At 53.1% G+C, this 20140-nt stretch overlaps 8 protein-coding genes across 8 annotated transcripts; 4 read left to right on the top strand and 4 right to left on the bottom strand.

The window, feature by feature from the left end:
• Window positions 1–1925: 1925 nt before the first annotated feature.
• J4E86_001217 (uncharacterized protein) lies at window positions 1926–2600 on the top strand (the record flags this gene model as incomplete). Its single annotated transcript, XM_051441787.1, has 1 exon — window positions 1926–2600. One exon carries the CDS (start codon window positions 1926–1928, stop codon window positions 2598–2600), a length of 675 nt encoding a protein of 224 aa, XP_051307958.1.
• Window positions 2601–3630: 1030 nt separating this feature from the next.
• J4E86_001216 (uncharacterized protein) lies at window positions 3631–5122 on the bottom strand (the record flags this gene model as incomplete). The annotated part of the gene is made up of 3 exons (XM_051441786.1): window positions 3631–3678; window positions 3732–4135; window positions 4183–5122. 3 exons carry the CDS (start codon window positions 5120–5122, stop codon window positions 3631–3633), a joined length of 1392 nt encoding a protein of 463 aa, XP_051307957.1.
• A 1919-nt stretch (window positions 5123–7041) lies between these two features.
• J4E86_001215 (uncharacterized protein) lies at window positions 7042–9616 on the bottom strand (the record flags this gene model as incomplete). The annotated part of the gene is made up of 7 exons (XM_051441785.1): window positions 7042–7445; window positions 7510–8647; window positions 8693–8773; window positions 8820–9162; window positions 9213–9397; window positions 9496–9522; window positions 9575–9616. 7 exons carry the CDS (start codon window positions 9614–9616, stop codon window positions 7042–7044), a joined length of 2220 nt encoding a protein of 739 aa, XP_051307956.1.
• A 603-nt stretch (window positions 9617–10219) lies between these two features.
• DBP5 (RNA helicase required for poly(A+) mRNA export) lies at window positions 10220–11746 on the top strand (the record flags this gene model as incomplete). The annotated part of the gene is made up of 3 exons (XM_051441784.1): window positions 10220–10458; window positions 10503–11424; window positions 11477–11746. 3 exons carry the CDS (start codon window positions 10220–10222, stop codon window positions 11744–11746), a joined length of 1431 nt encoding a protein of 476 aa, XP_051307955.1.
• Window positions 11747–11913: 167 nt separating this feature from the next.
• Window positions 11914–12841, bottom strand: J4E86_001213 (uncharacterized protein; the record flags this gene model as incomplete). The annotated part of the gene is made up of 2 exons (XM_051441783.1): window positions 11914–12260; window positions 12328–12841. 2 exons carry the CDS (start codon window positions 12839–12841, stop codon window positions 11914–11916), a joined length of 861 nt encoding a protein of 286 aa, XP_051307954.1.
• A 679-nt stretch (window positions 12842–13520) lies between these two features.
• On the bottom strand, window positions 13521–14678 carry J4E86_001212 (uncharacterized protein; the record flags this gene model as incomplete). The annotated part of the gene is made up of 2 exons (XM_051441782.1): window positions 13521–13541; window positions 13596–14678. 2 exons carry the CDS (start codon window positions 14676–14678, stop codon window positions 13521–13523), a joined length of 1104 nt encoding a protein of 367 aa, XP_051307953.1.
• Window positions 14679–15346: 668 nt separating this feature from the next.
• On the top strand, window positions 15347–16885 carry J4E86_001211 (uncharacterized protein; the record flags this gene model as incomplete). The annotated part of the gene is made up of 1 exon (XM_051441781.1): window positions 15347–16885. One exon carries the CDS (start codon window positions 15347–15349, stop codon window positions 16883–16885), a length of 1539 nt encoding a protein of 512 aa, XP_051307952.1.
• A 332-nt stretch (window positions 16886–17217) lies between these two features.
• Window positions 17218–18366, top strand: J4E86_001210 (uncharacterized protein; the record flags this gene model as incomplete). Its single annotated transcript, XM_051441780.1, has 1 exon — window positions 17218–18366. One exon carries the CDS (start codon window positions 17218–17220, stop codon window positions 18364–18366), a length of 1149 nt encoding a protein of 382 aa, XP_051307951.1.
• Between the last annotated feature and the right edge of the window lie 1774 nt (window positions 18367–20140).

Below are 20140 nucleotides of genomic sequence, written 5' to 3'. Positions count from 1 at the left end.
AACCCTCCGCCAAACGTCGCATCCATTCAATTCACGACAAACCTTCGAGCGCCGACCAGCAGATCCCACGCCTTGACACCTGGAGACCCGAGTCATTCATCCGTCTAGTGGGGAGAGGTGACGGCGGTGTTCTTTCTGCGGTTTTGAACTGGTATCTCACGTCCCCACCAACGCTGGGCCCTGTCAAGGCAATATTTCTCCAGACCGCATCCTGGGAGGAATCCAGTACAACCGGCGCCCTGATTCCGCCGGCTCTCAACTGAGGACCCTGCCGCTGTTGCCGTGTGCATTTCCGACGTGCGCCCGCCTGCATACGATCCACCATTCATCCGTTCCGCGCTCAAGATCGCTACTGCATCAACCAACGCCTGTGCTTATACAGTATTATCACCGACACTGTGGGAAGCCGGTGGCAGCGCTCAGGGTTATCAACGCTCCAGGCGCTCGGAGCTGGACCCTTCACAGATCACTTAGCCAAGCCCAGTACCGAGTCTACCTTCTCTTTCGGATAGTTACATCGCACCACATTGAAGCCTGTCGGCCACTTTCTCTACCAACGAGAGTCGTACGTTTAGCCTAGACTCTTGCCACTGCATTGTCTTCCGTGCCGTACGCCACCTCACCCCTCCGCAAGACTTTCACGTGCGCGGTATACAGTAAGCTTGGACAAAAGCTGTTCCCATCAGCAGTCTTACTTCGTCCCCGATACACGGCGCATTTGGTGGTAACCTGCCGCGGATTGAGCAAGTTATTTCGACCTCATATCAGCCCCGCATCATGTGGGCCGAAGTCAATGGAGAGCGCAAGAAGGTCGCCTGGTAGGTACTCCCGCTTATTCGTCTTGCTCCTCGTTCTGCATTGTCCTACCCTCTTGTCTTCGCTATTTGTTACGCACATACAGCAGGTACCCGAGAAATTCTTTAGCGACTGCGGCTTGCATCGCATTGCGCAGGCTGCTCATTCGCCGTGCACTTTAACTGACTTTCAATAGCGGTCCGTGCATCCGCGGCCATCGCTCGTCGAAATGCGACCACAGAGATCGGGTGCTTGTCGAGGTTCGAAAGCCGGGTCGACCTTTGAGTAGCTGTCCACATCCGACTGGCTCATGCAGTTGCGAACGTGTCGTCATCAACTACACAATTCCCAAAGCGTCTGAATGTGCTTGCCCTTCGGAACGAGCTGCACCCACAGCTACCGTTGCAGGAAACAGTCGAATCCAAAAAGGCAGGCGTAAGTCTGCAGCCGTCACCCCGTACAACCTCGAGAAAGCCATTCAGGCTGGCTTTGACGCCAAGACTGATGCCTCTTCCATCACGTATACACCCTCGGAAACAAGTGGTAGCAACGCAGCGTCACTCCCTTCGAGTGCAAGCTCAACCCCACGTTTACTCCCTGCGCAAAACGAGCCCGTCTCCAGTTGCTGCAAGCCAAAGCCGGTTCTGTCGCCAGTTCAAGAAGGAGGTTGTTGTGGTAGCAAAGCCAAGCCAGCACCAGCGCCAGCACAAGGAGGCTGCTGTGGCAGCAAAGCCAAAGCAAAACCAGCTCCAGAGCCGCCAGCACAGAAGAAGTCTTGCTGTTCAACGAAGCAGGAAGATGCACCCGTCAACGATCAGTCACACGCTTATCAACATATGGGACATCAATTCCAATTTCCAGCTCAAGCGGTGATCCCACAGTACCAGAACTTCCATGCGCAAATACCATCGCCTGCACCGAACCCCTTCGGTCTCGGCACTCCAATCTACAACCATGCAGCGGCAGCCTATCATCGCCAAAACTCCGTATCGATGAGCCCGTCAGCGAACCCTCCCATGTCACCGTCTGTTGCAAGTCCTCACATCGGTCAGCACGTTCCCGAACACAACTGCCACTGCGGAGAGTCATGTAGCTGTTTTGGATGCGCAGCGCATCCCAACAACGCTACAATGATGGAATACGTTAGGATCATGGCACACTTTCAGTACAACGGCGGCTTCGGAGGGATGCCTCCACCACTGTACGACATGCCTACCTACCCTCATCAATCTGGCTACGGAGCGGAGGCCGGTCACAACCTGAACTTCGGTCCAATGCAACAAAGCTTAGCAACACCCACACCAACGCAGATGAGTTTTCAACAGAGCATGGACATGGCGACCATGCCTCAGGTACCAATGGTGTTGCCCAGGGACTGGCCACAGCAACTGAACCCCGTGCCAAGCCAGCCGCAAGCCCAATTCCCCAGCAGCCTTGGTTACACACCGACCATGTCAGCGCCAAGCGACACGTTGCAAAAGTCCACAGATACTATAGGATCGCCCGCAGCCAGCAGCCCAAGCGACATCAAAGACGAAGACACTGTAACACTTTCGCCATCATCCTACTTCTGGAACGAGATGACCCTACCAAGCTGTTCAGACGCCTCTGGTACCTGTCAATGCGGAGATGGCTGCGCATGCGTCGGTTGTCTTACACACGGCGGTCATACCGGTGAACCTCTGGAGGACCCAACACCGACGACCACGGCAGAGCATGGCTCTTTTCTCGGTTTCGACCCGAGTCTGGCCCTCAATATGAATGACCCGACCGACTTCCTCAGTTTCAATCCGGATCCGAGTTGAGGCAGACTATTCACATGGGGTTCCTCTGGATCGAGTGACGTCGCTTTCGAAGCGATTACTGCTTGTACTAAGGACCTCTCGATCGTTTCACGTTACATTACAGCGACGCGCACTTACGCGCAAGTCATCGACACGGATAAACGATACGCATCAACATCATCAGCTTGTATGCGTCAAGGTGCGCTACGGATGGTAGGTATGGCAACGCAGCCTATTACAACCCGCCATCCTTCGGCACATCGATCAGCCCGCCCTCACGGCCGCTATGCGTTACATCTCCATTCAGTCTATTCCACCTTCATATCCTACACATTCGCCGCCGTCAACAGTGTGACAGGTGGACCGTTTATCATTGCATCGTCATGGGAGGGGGGAATTGTGTTTTAGCAGCATCACAAGAGTTGGCAGTTTGGCTCACGGAGCATTGCACTTTGCATTTTTTGTTGTTTCACCGATTGGTGTACTGAGACGATACCCCGGCATCGGGCTGATGGAGACATCGTTGCCGTATGATAGCATAGTGAATTGATGTTTACGCTTTATGAGTTACTGCCTGAATATTGTTTGATTCGTGTGTGTCACTTTTCTTGCAATCGTGTAGAGTACCAACGTCAGACATTGAAGCCAACAGGCCATTGGCTTCAAAGAACGGAGAGCCCTTCTCGGCCTAGGAGTCCAAGACGACTGTGCATCACGACCAGCACGTGGATCACAACCCATAAAGATCTCGATATTATTGCTAACAGAAGAGAAAATGTGTACATATCCGAAGAAAGGTAATTGGTAATCCGTTCAAGAAATCCGAAACCTCCTCCAAAAGCTCCGTCGAGATCGTTGCCGCAGTCCGCCGGGCCTTCGACATTGTGAAAGTATTGACCAGGAATACATGAGCCTGCTGAAATAGGCTGACGTGGAAGTGGGAAATAGTGAGAACAGTGTCGTGAGAGCCGAAGATCTAGTAGAGACAGACCAAGGAAAGTGACAAGACAGTGGGGTACATGCGTTTGACGCTGCACTAAGGCCGGGTGTGCTAGCCATCCGATAGTACAACAGTGAGATCGCCATGCATAATAGCAGCCTATCCAAGTTAGCGATTGTCTGACTTTGCGGAAATACAGTGGAGCGACGTACAGTGCAGCCGCGATCTGGGTCTTCCCAGCACTTTTCAGCTTGACACCACTGGTTCGTGGCGCTCTTGTACCTGCAAGGTGACACGACGCCATCGCCAATGAAGGTGATGTCGTAGCCAAGTCGCTCCTTCTTGCATAGCTCGTTTCGTTTCAGGCTGGAGAAGCCTTCCTGCATTGGACCGTCATCGAAAGATGTTCCGAAGACCGCAGGCGCCCAATTGCCCTTGCCTCCCATCTCTGTACCCCACGTACAAGCCTCATCTTCAGGCACGCCCTGTTTGTTGACGTAATACTGAGCTGAGGTTTTCTTGCCTTGCCAAAAGAAGTACTTCTGTTGATCGGGATTGGCTAGGAAGCCGGTCTCACCAGGACCGACGGTGACTGGGAAAGTCATGGACTCGGTCCCTGCGACGTGTAAGCAAGTGCGTTGAGAGGGTGGGTGTTTACCATACCGGGATAGTCTGTGCGACAGAAAGAGACAGACTTTGAGAGTTTGTTCTGCACTTTCACACCCATGTGCTTTGATCCTTGAACGCAGAGGGTATTGGCGATCTTGCCGTCGGCCATCTCCAGGAACCCGTCTTTGTTACAGTACAAGCCACCAACACTCTGACCCGTCCTACCTTGAATCGAGGGGAACGAAGCCTTGAGATATGGATTCGGGCAGCCATAGGAACAGAAGCTGCCAGACGTGCAGCAGGTACCGTCCGAGCATGAGCCTTTCGGAACGGTTGTGATGTCATCGAAACCATCCCCTCCAGAGTATTGGGGATCTTGGATACCGGACCAGCCTCCCAGTCCCTCATGGGCGATAGGCAAGGCACCATATCCGTAAGGGAACTCGGTGCAACGTATTTTGCCGTTCGGGAATTCTTTATCGCACTCGGCACAGTGACCATCCTTGTCGACCATGTCTATCCAGGGACGCGGAGTGCCGGACTGCTGAACAGGTGTCGTATCTTGGGAGAGACTCGGTGTAGGGTCGCTTGGGGGCATTTGAGGAGTTGGCGCGGGCTTCTGAGGTTCGGGCGCAGACTCGGACTGTTCGGCAGCCTTCTTAGGAGTCGGTTCTGGTGTCGGATCGGCGGCAGGAACTTGATGCTTGGAAGCTGGAGGCAGAGTAGGCAATACGACGGGACTACTAGTCGATGTCGAAAGGACACCATCATTGCCCCACTTCAGAGTGCCGTTAGCGATACCCTCACGGGCCTCTTCCTCTGTGATTGAATGATCATCGAGCCAGTATACGATATGAGTCTCGGTCGCTGCAGGCGCGAATATGGTACCGCGCTTGATCGGATCGTGAGCATGAGCGTGGCGGTGCATGTGGTGCGGCTTAGCTGCAGTGATTACAGCAAGCGCTGTGGCGGTAACTATGTGCCCAATCTTCATGGTAGGCTAGAGCTTGCAACACTTTTGTGGAAGTCACTAAGACCTTCTCCTGACGTTAGCCAGTGCGGCAGTAAGTAGTGTGACGCAGAGCGACCCACCGTTTCTTCCCTATAAACAGTTACTTCCTCCAAGTTCTTGACAGAACGATCGGTGTCGCGGTACTGCTTTCGACTTTGTCGGCTCTTTTATCGTTGTGAAGTACGCGGGGAAGTAGCGGAGAAGGATACTGGCAGTGCCTAAGGAGCGAAATGGAGAAGAAACTCCGGGTGAAGACACGAAAGAATGACCGGTGAAGCGTGAAGGAGACTGAGTCGGTTCTGACTTATAGGAAACGAGCGTAGTGGGAAGACACAAGAGCGAAGGTGAGGTGAGTATTGTTTGTATCGTGGCGCCAAGACAGGGTCTCACTAGCGTGGCTGCTCCGTTTGGTCAAGAAGGAGCAATGAGTTAGGTATGCGCCTACTGCTTTCTGGAGCTCTTCGGCAAATAGACGAGGATCGATCGCTGAAACAGGAAAGAGTGTGTGGTATGGCGAAGAGTGTGCATACACCGCTTAGATATCTTAGCTGTGGAGGAGAGCGTTGAAAAGAGTGAATGTGAATATGGCAATCGATTCAATAGCGTAAACGGCGGAGACGACAATCAAAAGATAGATTACGATTCTCAAAGGAGGCTCGCTCATATGACCTTTCGGGCTAGTGAACGAGCTGCGTGGCATAGGTAGCTGGGTATTATCTGAGCAGGCTATCAGTCTGTACCACATACGTACGTGTACCGAAGGGACAAGAGTGCGCCTTCGCTGCCAATTTGCCATGCGTCCAGACGTAAAGTACGCCGAGAGCAAATGGGAGATACGTGGTGTCTCCAGTGCTAAAGCGCTGATTGACTGAGAAGCACCGGGTTCCTGAGGGCATGTTGATCTGCGCATGGCATTGGTCCATGCTCAGAATGGTTGTTCCTGTCAATATGCAGTGCGACATTGAAGTTCTGGTTAGACTTGGAAGAGCCGAATGCGCCCGCATTCTGCAAGAAGACACGAGTGGCGCGGAGAACAGGCGGAACGTGCGTGGAAGCCGAGAGATAGTCAAATGTTCGGACTGTACTAAGAATGGCCCAAGCCAATTCTAACCATAGTGCGGTCCTCCATATCAATGGGCGCTGGCTTGCCCTGGGGTCTTGGTATGCGCGGTGACGTTACCCCGATGTTACTGTCGCATAGAATGCATACAGGATACGCACATTCTCACGATGATTTGCGCAATTCGGCCGTGCAATGGGAGACTTCGAGAATCAGAGCGTCTGTGTGTGAACAAGCTGAAAGTCCAATGTCTGCATGTGGGCGCATACGTAACCTGCTTTGTCTTCTCTTTCGACAGGATGCAGCAGTTGGTCACTATCGTCAGTGTCAGTACTCCAGGTTCATAGGACGACTCATCAGCCATGTTGTAAGCGACGTAGCAGCGCGCTGGTCACCCGAAGCTCGTGTTCTATGCAGCCCTGTTGTCGTGTGTTACGGGTTTTGGCGCAGCGGGCCACATCAGGTATAATATGATCATGGGACCCTCTAGTAGAACGCGAGACTCATGCGACGAGACGTGATGGTGAGGTTGATGGGGGAAAGATGAAGGAAGCGACGTGACGAGATGGAAAGGCTTTGCGCTAATAATCAGGGCCCACATGTTCGTCCCGAGATGCAGGGGCTCGTAGTGCCACAGCGTGACCGACATGTTTTGTGACTGCGACAACTGCACAAGTTACAGATGCACACACAGACTTGGTAAGAATAATGCCTTCAGGTATGTACAGATACTTTAGCGATACTCCATGCAGGTAGCTCTTCTCCAACACTCCTACGCTGTAGACAACGAACTAATCAATCAGAAGAAGCTCATCTCGCGAACTGCTGCTAGACAAGTGATCTAGACTTGCTGAACATAGTTGGCTGGTACACTGCGTACTACGCCGTCTTTCTCGACATCTGCCCAGCCGTCACCAGCCTCCATGTTGATGAGAACAAAGCGATCTCCTTCTGACATGGAATGCTCTGCGTCGCTTTGCGCAGTGTAGTCATACAATGCTTCGACGTACTTCAACTTCTTCGCGCCACGCTTCGGCGCAACGGCGGGTCCCTTCTTCTTACCGGGAGCGGCAGCCGCGGCAAAGTTGGTGGTCGATGCCGACGATGCAGAGTACGTAGAGTCAGGTCTTGCTGATGAGAATGTAGAAGCAGTGGTAGGTGGTGTCGCGACCGTCATCTCGACATACGCTGCTGGAACAAGACCCTCTTTGAAGCCAGCACGGACTTTCATCCATCCAGAACCATCTGTGGCAGAATGTTAGCAAAGTGACGAAAGAGACCTGAGATATGAGAAGCGTCAACTACATACCATCGGGTTCAACAATGGTAACATCCGTACCATCTGCAACAGTCAATTCGCCCTCTCCATTCTCTTGATAGGCGTAAAGCATTCTACCCTTCGCTTCTGCAGACTTGGGTGTGGGCGGAGGTATGTCCTCGTCGTTCTTGACGTATTGCGTAGGTGGTGGAGCAACTAGCCGGTTTTTCCTAGCACCCGGTACGGTCGGCGCCTTCTTCTCTGGTGGTGGTGGAGTTTCCTCGGCAGTAGGCGACATGCCTCCAGATATTGACCGATGCGCAGTAGCCGAATAGCCAGAGCTGAGGGTGTTCATGGAGTTTACTGTGTCGCTTCTCCCCAGTGGGGGTAGATTCGTACTGGAACTCGTCGCGGCGCCATTCGTCGCTGTCACTGCGTGCGCGGCTTTCTGCCTTTCTTCTTTCAACTTTTTCTTCTCCACCTTGGACTGCTCGCCGGGACAGTCGGCGGGAACCTTCATCTCGCACTTGCTATGGCACGTATAGCCACAGTCTTGACAGTCGTACCCCTTCGCGGACAGTCCCCATATTCGATCTCCGCATAGATCGCAATTCGTAGGTATCTTGAATGTCTGCGACTTGAAGTTGTGGTTTCTTGCGCCAATGCTCAAGTCACCGACAACTGAAGTGATGGTCGAAACCTCCACCTCGGCGCTGACTTTCTGTCTCTCAACCTCATGCATTTGTTCCTGTATAGCGAAGACAGCGCGAACGATGTCCACTTCATCTCTCTTGTCCTTTCCGTCCCTTATGTTCTGGCGCACGGTTTTGGCGTTCTCAACTTCTTTACGTTTCTTCTCGAGCTCGCGTCGGTACTCCCCCAATGACGTCTTCGATTTCGTGAGAACATTGCGCAAAAATACCGTCGCGGAATCGTCGACCGCGATACTACTGTCGTCTAGCCAAACCGGGCTGGGCTCGAATTGGAAGTCACCAGGCTCCTGGAATGAGCCAGCGTTGTGCCGTACGAACATCATCGAGTCGAGAAGAGGGTTGTTTCGCGGGATCTCGGCAGAGAGGTGCTTCAGATACTCGGTACTTCGCGTAAGTGTTTGGGTTTCGATCTGAGCGGCGAGTGACCATATCGAATTCAGCTTGTTAACCCGTGTTTCCGAAAGATCCTGGAGGCTCTGTGACTGTTAGCCATGCGTCACTGATGTTGCGGCTTGACTTACGTCTAGTAGCTCAGGGACGTATTCATGGTAGTACATCTCCTTTTGCTTGTTGGTTACGTTGATACTGATGAGATAGGTGTTCTGCTGTGGTCAGTGTATGACATGTGAGATTTGGCATGCTACGTACCTTGACGTTGCGCATCTCGACCTGCTGCTGTTCGAAAGCATTCCGCGCCTTGGCTTTTCCGTGGTCAAATGCGCCGTCCGCCTTCTTGCGCCGGCTCTCAACCTCCTGGCAGACGCTGTCGTATTTGCCCTTTTGTTTGCGCAGCTCGCCATACTGGTTGTCGCGCTCCTTCTCTAGCTTAGCAGCATAGTCTCCGTGCAGCTTGCGCAGCTCCTCGGTGCGGGTACCAAGGACCTTAAGGGGGTCAGCGAGCTGGGTGATGAGAGCGCCAGCGAATTGTTCGTGTTCGGAGGCGCGGGATTCGAGGGTGCTTAATTGAACACCCCATGTGGTCATAGAAGCGCTATGTGGATGTGTCAGTAACGCCCAAACCTCATGCGACGGCCGTCATACCTCTCGAGCGAGCCTGGAGTAACGGTAGGCGTGTCACCAACACTGAGGCTGCTCTGCTTCTTTGCCTTCTTTTCGTAGTACTTCTTCGCAAGTGCGCTGAGTTTTGCCGAGTATTCCTTCTCGATAGCGCTTCGTTCTCGGTAGAACTGTTGGATGTCATCCAGCCAGGAGATGCCGCCGGAGACCTGCAGTCGCGTGTCAGTAACCCGAAGCGCAAGACACGTAGCTGGCGGCGCATATGTCTGTTCTCCCCCGGAAGTGTATGGGAGTGTGTATGACGTACCCAAGCGTTGACTGTCTTGAAGCCATCCTGTGATCACCCGTCAGCGCATGCTCGGAGGTGCTGCTCCAACTCCGCATACCTTCAGTTCGGCGCCAAACTGGGGCGCAATGTCGACCTCCATGATTGCTGAGATGTGAATGGATCGTGCACGTGGAGAGAGGGGACTAGGGCCCCAGACATAGAGGGTGAAGGAGTGCTGGGGCGAGGGCGGGAAGGGATACGCGGAGTACACCAGGCGTCTTGGTTACCGGCAGCCCAATTAGTGGGGCAGGAGGAATGGCAACGAGGCGGTGCGTGCCGAGGAGGGAAACCCGGGATCTGAGCCGGTGACGCTGGATCTTGGTATTCTTCTGTTTCGGTTGTATTATGTGGTGTGGTGAATAGTGGCACACGCCGACTACAATGGCATGCAGGAACAGGGCTATTGAGCGCTTTCACTCGGTCGCGCCTGCACACATGCTCGGGGCCTGTTCATGCGGCCTGCGCGCTAAAGCGTCTAGCGTCTCAGCCCCGCCAAAGTCGACAACTGGAGCTCTCACAATTTCCAACGCGTCCCTTGTACCTGCAACAACACAGCTACCTCACACTTTGCGCCAATCCATCTTGAGCGAGCAACGACTTTGTATCCATAGCAATCCGCTCCGCTCAGCAAACTCCCGCGACTATCACCACGGTCGCACCTTCCTCACCTCACCGCCCGCAACGCGACCCGCACTCGCCCACCATGTCGGCGGCAGAAGAAACCCCCATCAAGCAGGAGCCGACCGAGGAGACTCCCGCGCAAGAATCCCAAGAAGCTCCGGAGTCTTCTCTCGAAAAAGCTCAGACCGATGGTAGCGGTCCACCTGGAAACGGCTCTGCTCTGGCTGAGCCTAAGTTCGCAGTCGAGGTTAAGCTCGCCGACCTGCAGGCAGACCCCAACAACCCGCTGTACTCCGTCAAGTCGTTTGAGGAGCTTAATCTGTAAGCGGACTGCGCTCACCCACCGGGCTAGCTAACAATGTCAGCTCCGAGGAACTCCTCAAGGGCATTCGCAGCATGAACTTTACCCAGCCATCCAAAGTTCAAGAGAAGGCCTTGCCTCTGCTTCTGATGAACCCGCCCACCAACATGATCGCGCAGTCACAATCCGGAACTGGTAAGACTGCCGCCTTCTCGCTCAACATCCTGTCTCGCGTCGACCTTTCGAACCCCGAGCCGCAAGCGCTGGCACTCGCGCCTAGCCGAGAACTTGCCCGTCAGATTCTTGGTGTCATTACACACATGGGTCAGTTCATGGACGGCCTCAAGACGATGGCTGCCATTCCCGACCCGTCGCGAAGGGGACAACAGTTCAACGCACAGATTCTCGTCGGCACACCGGGAACTGTTCAGGACATGCTGAGGCGGCGTCTTATCAACCCAAAGAACATCAAGATTCTGGTTCTGGACGAGGCCGACAACATGTTGGATCAGCAGGGCATGGGCGAGCAATGCACTCGCGTCAAGTCACTTCTGAACAAGGACATCCAGACAGTCCTCTTCTCCGCTACCTTCCCACCCACGGTCATTGCATACGCCAAGCGCTTCGCACCCAACGCGAATACAATTACTCTAGCGCACGAAGAGTTGACCATCGAGGGTATTAAGCAGCTGTACATTGATATCGACAAGGACAATGACAAGTACGCGACATTACTCAAGTTCTACGGTCTGATGACACAAGCCTCGTCCATCATCTTCGTCAGGACCAGAAGGACTGCTGAGGAGCTCGAGAAGCGCATGGTTGCCGAAGGCCACAAGGTTGCGCAACTCAGTGGTGCCCTGGAAGGCCCTGAGCGTGATCGCATCATCGACCAGTTCCGCTCCGGAGAGGCCAAGGTCCTCATCACCACCAACGTTCTCGCCCGTGGTATCGATGTGCAGTCAGTCACTATGGTTATCAACTACGTAAGTTATGGTTCAAAAGAATATCTACAAGGGGTACTAACTGTTCTACCAGGACGTCCCGACCATGGCAAATGGAGTGGACGCAGACCCCGAGACATACCTCCACCGCATTGGTCGTACCGGTCGTTTTGGACGTGTCGGTGTCGCCCTTACTTTCGTACACGACAAGAACAGCTGGACACAGCTGAACTACATCGCGAGCTACTTCAAGACGGACCTAGTTCCCATCGACACATCGGACTGGGACGCTGTCGAAGAGCTGATTCAGGGTGTCATCAAGTCGTCGCGAGCGGGCAAGACAACGGAGGAGATGAGAGGCTAGGACGAAATTCATGGACCATGTGTGGGGGAACAAAGCTTTTGAGCGATAGCGAACACATGACAGGGGCAACGCAGCCGTTGACCTCTATGAAGAGATAAAAGAATCACGTACGATGGAAATGAATCAAAGATACCCAAGCTTAGCAAAGTAAACTAAGTCTTCTCTTTTCAAGTCTCAAACGCCCCCGGCGCCGTAACCACTATGATGATGAGTGAACTCGCTATCAGTGCGCCTGCTATGGCGCTGACAATGATGATGCTGCCTCTCGACGCGGGGAACTTGCCCCGTATAACGTAATGCTGCGCCTCGAAGTACCGATGAAACCCTATCAAAAGCATGAGAATCGCAATACCGATAAAGGTCGCGCCGAGCGGTTTCCCCAAATGCCGTAGTTTCGCTTGTGGGGAGGTCGTAGAAGATGAATCCGGCGAATTCGCTATCGAAGTGTTCAGTCGGAAGAGTTGCGTTATCGCTATGCCGATCGAGGCAAAGGAGAGGGATGTACGGAGCCAGGCTAGGAAGGTTCGTTCTATTAACCACGTTAGCTTTATCATTACCCATCTTCCCGCGTTCGCATCTACACGAGGCAGTCGGGAGGAACGGATTGTTCTTACCCAACGCCAAATGATCCCTAGCAACACTCCCCTTGTTATCCAACTCGACACTCCCATACTTTTCCCAAAACGCGCCCCACCACCCTTTCTCGCGTTGTTCCACCGCTGCTGCTTCTCGCTCTGCACTCCGTGTGCGGTGGTCTACACTCGTATGGCCGTTTAACCGGCGCTGGTCGACGGCGGGTTGCAACGTCCCTGCCGTGCCTTCTTGTGGCGCGCCGGAATCCGTAGCGGAGGGCCCTTGCGGTACAGAGGACGCGCCGTTGGGGTCTTGAGACGGGTTCGCAGGTTTAGTCGTTGTAGCGGAGGTGGAGGTGGAGTGGTCGCGTGCGCGCATATCAGGGGATATGGAGTTGTAGTCTTTGGTATGGGATTGCGAACTCGTTACTATAGGTGAGGTTTCCGAGGCGCCGCTGTGGCTTCGTGGTGGGAGGGCGTCGCGTTCGGAGGTGCGTTTACGGGGGCCGGCGATTTCGGCCATGGTTTCCTTCTCTTTCCGGTTTGGATTGTTTAAGAAACTGGTCGCTGGAGGTAGTGTGAAATGTTCCGGTCGTGCCGTACAGCTTCAGTCGTGGGAATAGTTATGGTACGGTCGAGGGAATGCCGTGGGAAGCGTCATGTCATCCCGCACCGAGGTGGATCGGGCGAGGTACCGGAGCTCTGGCACGCGACGATCCGTTCCCCGCGGGGTTCAGTGTCGCATGCGTCTGTCGATGCATGCGGCCTCAATATTCAGATGCTTGTAGAGTCTCTTGATTAGGCATGTTAGATCCAAAGATGGGCGTAGCGTGATTGCGCCTGGTCGTCACGCAAGACCCGCATCTGCCACTGGCCTATTGGAACGAAGCGTGCTCCGCAGCCCACATAGTCGAGGCTAAACGCTTGGAAACATCTTGGATATATGGATACTCATTCATGCCGCAATGCTGATCGCTCAGTAACTCAAAATGTTGCAGTAGAAACTTTCGTAATCCAATTCAAAGATAATGCTGGTATATCTCTTGCCAGCAAGCCTTCTATACCCCTAATACATGACTATTTTCGTACATGCAATGCTCATGATATCAACAGTGTGGCAGTCGGAAACCCCCTCTCAAACGCCGCCCAAGACCGCCAAAGGAAGCAGTCTGCAAATAGATTGTACATCGCCTCGGGTCTTCTTACTCGTTGTAGTGGTACACCTAAGACCAATGTTAGCAAGCAATGTCTGTGTGACAGGACGGAAAATGACTTACAAGGTAGTTTGGCAGTCCAAAACTTTCCCAGTTCAGCCGGTTTGCCATCTTGGCGAAACCTTCCGTCTCAATGAGGTTGTAAAAGGCAAACGGTGGGAACATGGCGCCGTCTCGGTGTACCTCCGCCTTGACGAGCAAAGTAGCGCCGCCGACTCCGTCGAGCTTGATCTTTGCCTTGGGATCCGCCGATGTGTCGTGCATCTTAGCCATGAGGCTACGGTATGTAGCCATCTCGGCGTAGCCTTCGAGCAGAATGTCGTCCTTGCCCATCTTAGCAGCAAGGTCCTTGGCTGTGGGGCTGTCGATCCAGTTGTTGAAGTCGTATTCCCGAATGTCCATGCTCTTCTTATCTTCATTGTAGTATCTCTGGAAGCAGTTAGGGACGATGATGGGCACGTCGTAATCGGCCAGATCCTGGATCAGAGTGGGTGGTGTCTCGACGATGTCTGCGTCCATCCAAAGGACCCACGAGGTTGTGGGACCTAGCGTTGTGAACAGGAGCGAATTGCGCGCCTTGGCCATGGCTGCGCGTCGCGCCTTCTGATTCTCCATCTTGTGACGCTCGGCTTCGGTTTGCGACTGGAGGGGGGACTCGGTGTCCTGGCGGAGGATGGTAATGGCGGAGAAGCGATTCTTCTTGGATCCAGTTTGCGTCTTGGTGACTTGCGCCTGTAGCGCTGCGTATGCGGCATTGCCCTCTTTTGTCTTTGGTATTATGAAGCCCAGGGAAATGAGGTTGTGTGGGTAGTTGAGCTTGAGCAGGTTGTCCCAGTATTCTTGGTAGAACTTGGCCAATGGGGTGAGGATAAGGACCGTCTCCTCGTTTTCGATTGGCGTGCGCGTGTTGGTCACGTTGTTCATATAGTAATGTACGACGGGCGGCGCGGCCTGTGGAGCATTCGCCTTGGACTTGCGGAACGGTAGCGAGGGTGGCGAGAGGGGGTTCGAGGCTACCTCTCCCCCTCCTTTTCTGGTAATGGATGGCACATCGGTCCCAGAGAAGAAGAAGACGAAGAAGCCGATGCAGAGGATGCCCGCGAGGATTATGGTGATCGGATTCGAGCGTCGAAACGAGCGTGACATGGTGGGTGGACGATTAGGAAGGAAGGCGAACCGCGGCTGCCAAATGGGAGGGGTCTATGAAGGGCGCATCAGAAGCAGAGGCAGGCGGTGGTGATGGTGCGGGCGTGGGTCGGCGCAAGGAGGTGTGTGCGAGACGTGGCCTGGTCGGCGCTCCAAAAAGTGTCAAGGGCGTGTGCAGGCGCCCGAGTGGATGGCAAGCGTCCGGAGGGCTTCCAGGGAGTATAGACGCGTCGGTTGACAGGCTCAATGCTCGGGCTGGCAGGTGACAGGAGTGCTTGCCATGCTACCACGCCCGTTGTCGCGAGATGCGGCTCTGCTTACGTACGCATCTCGTCTCCAGGCCCTGCAGGCATCTCGGGTAGTGCGATCTGCTAGCTGCGGATGGTGCGTCATGACCACCTGTGCCTGCATCTTCAACACCACGTCCATGCTTCACTATGGTCAATTGAGCTTCGACAAATGCCTCTACTGGTTGCGCGACAATGGCCACTCTTGAGGCGCGCCGCTGCCGCCGCTCGTCCCCTGCGCTGTCCCTCAGTCATACCGAATAGACGCGCAAACTTCGATCAATTCAGAGCATATCACGCGCCCGTTCATCGGCACTGTGGCATAATTGTACCACCTTCTGTGGATTCCCATGTAAGTAGAATGCTACAGACCGCTGCCACATGCTAATATGTCTCCAGCCACACGATCTTGTTAAGCACATCGCTCCTCCACCACTGGACGTCGCCCGTCAAAGGACCTTCTGTGTCTTCTTCGTCACGCTTTCGTATGCGCACTATTTGCTGGACGATGACGCTTTCCTCCGCAACGCTCTTCTGCGCGCTTACGAAAATGCGGCCGACATACCGGACCTACACATAGATGCACTGTGTGCTGTCGTAGACAAACTCCCCGTCAGCAGGGTAGGGGAGAAGAACCCTACTCAGCCGCCTCTTGCTGGCGCCGGGTTCGAAGGAATATCCTACGCGATTCTTCCGTCCGATACTTCTGTACCGTCCCAAGAACTATCGCCACTGGACAAGAGCGCTATCGATTTCATATTTGCCGAGCACAATGTTAAGGACACCGTCTATCGCGACACTTTGCGGTTGCCTCTTGCGAATACTGTCTTCCAGACAGGTACGCCATCCACCATGATCCTATCGACTTGGACCCTGGATGCGAATCGTCAAATGACCCCTGTATCCAAGACCAACGTTTCTCATCATGGAATCCGCTTAGTCAAGCAACAGAAAGACTCTACTCCCGCTCTCCACGTTCCGTTAATTCCACTCACAATGCCCCGCACAGTCAACGGCTGCATGGGCAACATCATCCGCAGGGTTATCGGGCCTGGTGGTAAATCTCTACAGGCCTCGTCGGAACTTGAAAATGTTGTTCCCAGATTCTTCAAATCGCGAGGACAGCCTGCGCAAGCGACTGTAGCTTGGGCATTAGTGATACCCGATGAGCTGAGGGCCATCATTGCCGCTCGAACAGATGAAATCCTCTCTGGCTTGCCAACAGACAATCAGAGTTCGGTCTCCGAGCATACAAATGCATGGGAGCGTCTATGGCGCAGCGATCCCCCTCTCTATAACACGCTGGTGTCGCAAGCACTTACTGAAGGAGCACGTCTCCATCGAGTCTTGAGTGGTGGAGGCGGATGGGGGAAGAAAGCTGGCTTGTTATCGTTGGATCCTGCAGCGGCCAGTCCAGCGGCAGACCCACCAAAGGATGACGATTTTCTCAGCATGATCAGTGATCCCCAAAACTTTGAGTCAACTCTTACGCCCGTGGTGCGAGACGGTGACTCGATACAGTTCTTCATCTCTCCGAAATCAGATCTCGAACAGTTGGCTCAAAAGTCCGGTCACAGAGGGATGATCAGATGGGCTGCATTTGGGAAAAAGATTAATTGGGGCTGGGAGGTGGGCACAATTCCTAGCACTGTGGACTCGATACCCGGGGCGTTGTCGCAAGACAGTCAGACCAAAGGAGACAAGATATTGTGTCTTCCTGGCTTTGGTGCACTGAGTGAAGGAGCGATGACGCTTACACAGCACTCTCGGGTAGACGAAGGCATGCTCCACAGCGTCACTACTACGGTCGATGTTCCCTTTTCTCGTTTCCGGACGATACGTAAGAATGGAGCTACGCCTGATGACAAGAACGAGGACGAGGACGTAGGTGAGCCTGATGTGGACTCGACCTTCCCATGAATGTGTTCTGATAGCCCAGGTAGTCAAAACATGAGCCAAATACACCGAAATCTGTGCCATCCATTCATACGCAGGTGCCGACTCACAATCTGTCAACTCTGAAAGTAGCCAGCACGTCTCCATCTCAGCAAGAAGAGCAATCGCGGACCCCTCCAAGACTAACAGTAGCGGAACTGGTTCGCAAGCTCAAGATAGAAGGCCAACCTACTTCCGGTCGGCTCCGTGTTCGGACAGCGAACGCAATATCGCGCAGATTCGAGTCGCTCTTCGATAAACAGAAGACGAAGTATATAGCTGTCATGTCAGGAATTCGACATCGGCACTGTCTATTGATGGCTGTGAGGTTCAGGACGCTTATGGTTGATGCAGCGGAGCTGATGGAAGAGGCTGATTCCGTCTTGGACGACATCAATCGCAAACTTGTGAGAAGGATTCCAGCTAAGGAGAGAGAGAGGTCAAAGGAGGAGAGGCTAGAGAGGAACGCAGAGAAGAGGGAGAAGAAGAGGGCACAAAAGGCTGAAAGAGCGGCACAGAAAGAAAATCGTGCCAGAAAAAAGGACAAGACGAACGCGATATCGCCTACAGCGACGGGTGCGCCAATCCGCAAGTTTACCTCCTACGGAATGTCTACAGCGGTCGAGATCAACGAGAAACTCAAACCTGCGGTCTCTGAAGTCTCCCGCCTGACTGAAGAGGCGAGAGCTATCATGGCTGCAATTCAACACACCAAACCACACATCCGCAGAATGCCTGTCTCAAAGCTGGCAACAGCCCAGGCCTTCAACCAAACGCTAGGTTACGCCGTTCAAGACATCCTCCGTCTGACTGAGGAAGCACGCACTATAATGGCTACCATCCAGCAACGCAAACAACAACACCAACGGCAACGCACCCAGCAAACGCAATGGCGACACCTGCGCCGATGGGGCCGCGACACTACAATCGTATCCTTGAAGCCTGATACTTCACCCAAAGTCCTCCTTGACATGGCATACAAAGCGCGCCGAACATCGATATCCATGATGCGAGCCTTCAAGAAGCGCGTCAGGAGTATCAAAGCTCTCATCCGGCAGCGTAAACACGACCTACGCAAATTGATCAACGCCAAGCCAGGTACCGTGCAAGACCGGCGGCGCAGGCGCATCAGACGCGTCAACCTGCCTGTACACGTTGTACGCTACCCATCTGGACGCCAGACAGTGCGGAGTCAAACGGTCCCTGCGTTGCAGAAAGGTAAACGGTTTGCGAGGTTTAGGACGGTGATGCAACGGCAGCCGGGATTCAGAACGGTGAACCAGCAACGGCAGTCGGTGATGGAAGAGAGGAAACAGAAGAGAGATGAACTTGCTGCTACGGTGTCGGGTTGGCTTGGTGGCGGTGTGAGTGCTGGTAGCGATAAAAGTGGTCTTGGATCTTTGGTTGCTACGGCGGAGAAAGATGGAGAAAGGGACGGGAGGGGTGGGCGGAGACAACAGAGATGAGGGGATGTGGAGGATGTTGATAAAGATTGAGGATGTAGTCGCAAGATGATGTATATACGACTTCAGGCTACAGAAGAGTAGGACAATATCGATGCTCGAGAAACTTATCGCATGTACGCATACCCATCCTCATCTTTGTGCACCACGTGCAAACGATACTTCTCCAGCTCATCTCATCTCACGTCTATTATGTTTGCTAGCGCTGGAGAGGTATAAATATCAGCTTTCCCACTGCTCTGTCGTCTTTCTTATACCAAATCTTCCTTCTTTTTCTCTCAAAAAGAGGTTGTGATATCGACATGTCTTCAAAAATCACTGTATCTACAGACCATGATTGGTGCCGGCTGTCGAAAACAAAACCTATGGGTCAACGGAAAATCTCCTCCACTTTTCCGAAGCTTCCAAAAAACAGATCCGAATCGCACATGCGTTTCTCGGGTCGAAAGATGAAAACGATTTGTGCATGTCTTTCCGCTGGACTTCTCAAATCTGCACATAAAGGATTTATGGTTGCGCAGCCAGGAAAATACAAAATAAACCCTGGACAAGTTTATGACAGTCGTCCGTCGAGCTTTCCTCTCTGCCTAGACTTCTTCCATACACGATCATGCCTTCCTCTTCTTCCTGAACAAAAGACTGCTACAAGATGTTTGTATGTCTTCCAAAAAGCACTGGTTTCGCTTCAATGACCAGCCCTGGCTGTCCAAAAGCGTTAAGCTCCGTTCTCATGTGTTTCTCCTCTTCCGATCTTCAAAACATCCTCAAGATCCACGCATGCTTTCATGAGTCGAAAGCTGGCATGTTCGTCCTTGTCTGCGGTGTTTCCAAAATATCTGCATATATGCTACATGGTTGCGCGACCATAAACGGAGCAAGCAGAGGGCCATAGCTGTCTTCCTTCCGGCTTTCCTTCTGCTTGACCCTCTCTCTTATACCAATATCTCTTCCTCTTTTTCGCGAAAAGACGGATGGTTCCTATCATGTCCTCCAAAACATAAACTTCCACGGCTATGACCAGTTTTGGCTGTCCAGAACGCTTAACGATCAATGGCAATGTCTTTCCGCTCTTTCGAACTTTCAAAATTACACTCTCCAGGTTGATGCGTTTCTCAAGCCGACATCTGGTATCGAAATTGCCATGTCGTTTTTCCTGCCGAACCTTTCAAACTTCCACATGGAGGACTTATGGCTGCGCAGTCCGAAAAGACAGCCTCATGATCGATGCCGGTTCTCTGCCGCGCCTGGTCCTGTTCAACGAAATCATCATCACGACGTCTTCATGCCTGCATCTCGGGCTATTTTGCTCGACTAAAACACGTTTCAAAGTTTCTGATGTCTGTCTCTCCAGCCTTTGCGAGACTGGGGCATTTCTTCAAAAGTACACTTCTCTGTTCGCATGGAGTTTTGAAATCGTCACAAGCTCCCATGGATGAGTTCAGGTTAGAGAGCCCCGAAACGCATGATCACCAAAACCGACTTGTCAAAAAGTAGAATGAGTTGGGCCATGGTGTCCGTATGTCTTCTGTGCGAGGCTACATACATTTCATCCAACCTGTCCTCCTTTTGGGGTATAAAAACATGCTGGACGCCTCCCCAGTCCTTCTTCCTCCTTCGAGATCTACACTGGCTTTTTCTAAAAATGCACATTTATCCTGTCCATGAAACCAAAAACACTAGCATGACCAACGATGTCTCGTGCAATGCGCGCCCCGACACGCAAATATCTAGCACTTTCTGTCCAAAACACACGCAGAAGCTTGGGATGACCCAAAGT

This window comes from Alternaria arbusti (genome assembly GCF_024043155.1).
Source record: "Alternaria arbusti strain BMP 1465 chromosome Unknown scaffold_1, whole genome shotgun sequence".
NCBI classification, from domain to species: domain Eukaryota; kingdom Fungi; phylum Ascomycota; class Dothideomycetes; order Pleosporales; family Pleosporaceae; genus Alternaria; species Alternaria arbusti.
The sequence above is the reverse complement of the archived record's forward strand: the minus strand, read 5'-3'. Positions and strand labels throughout refer to the sequence as shown.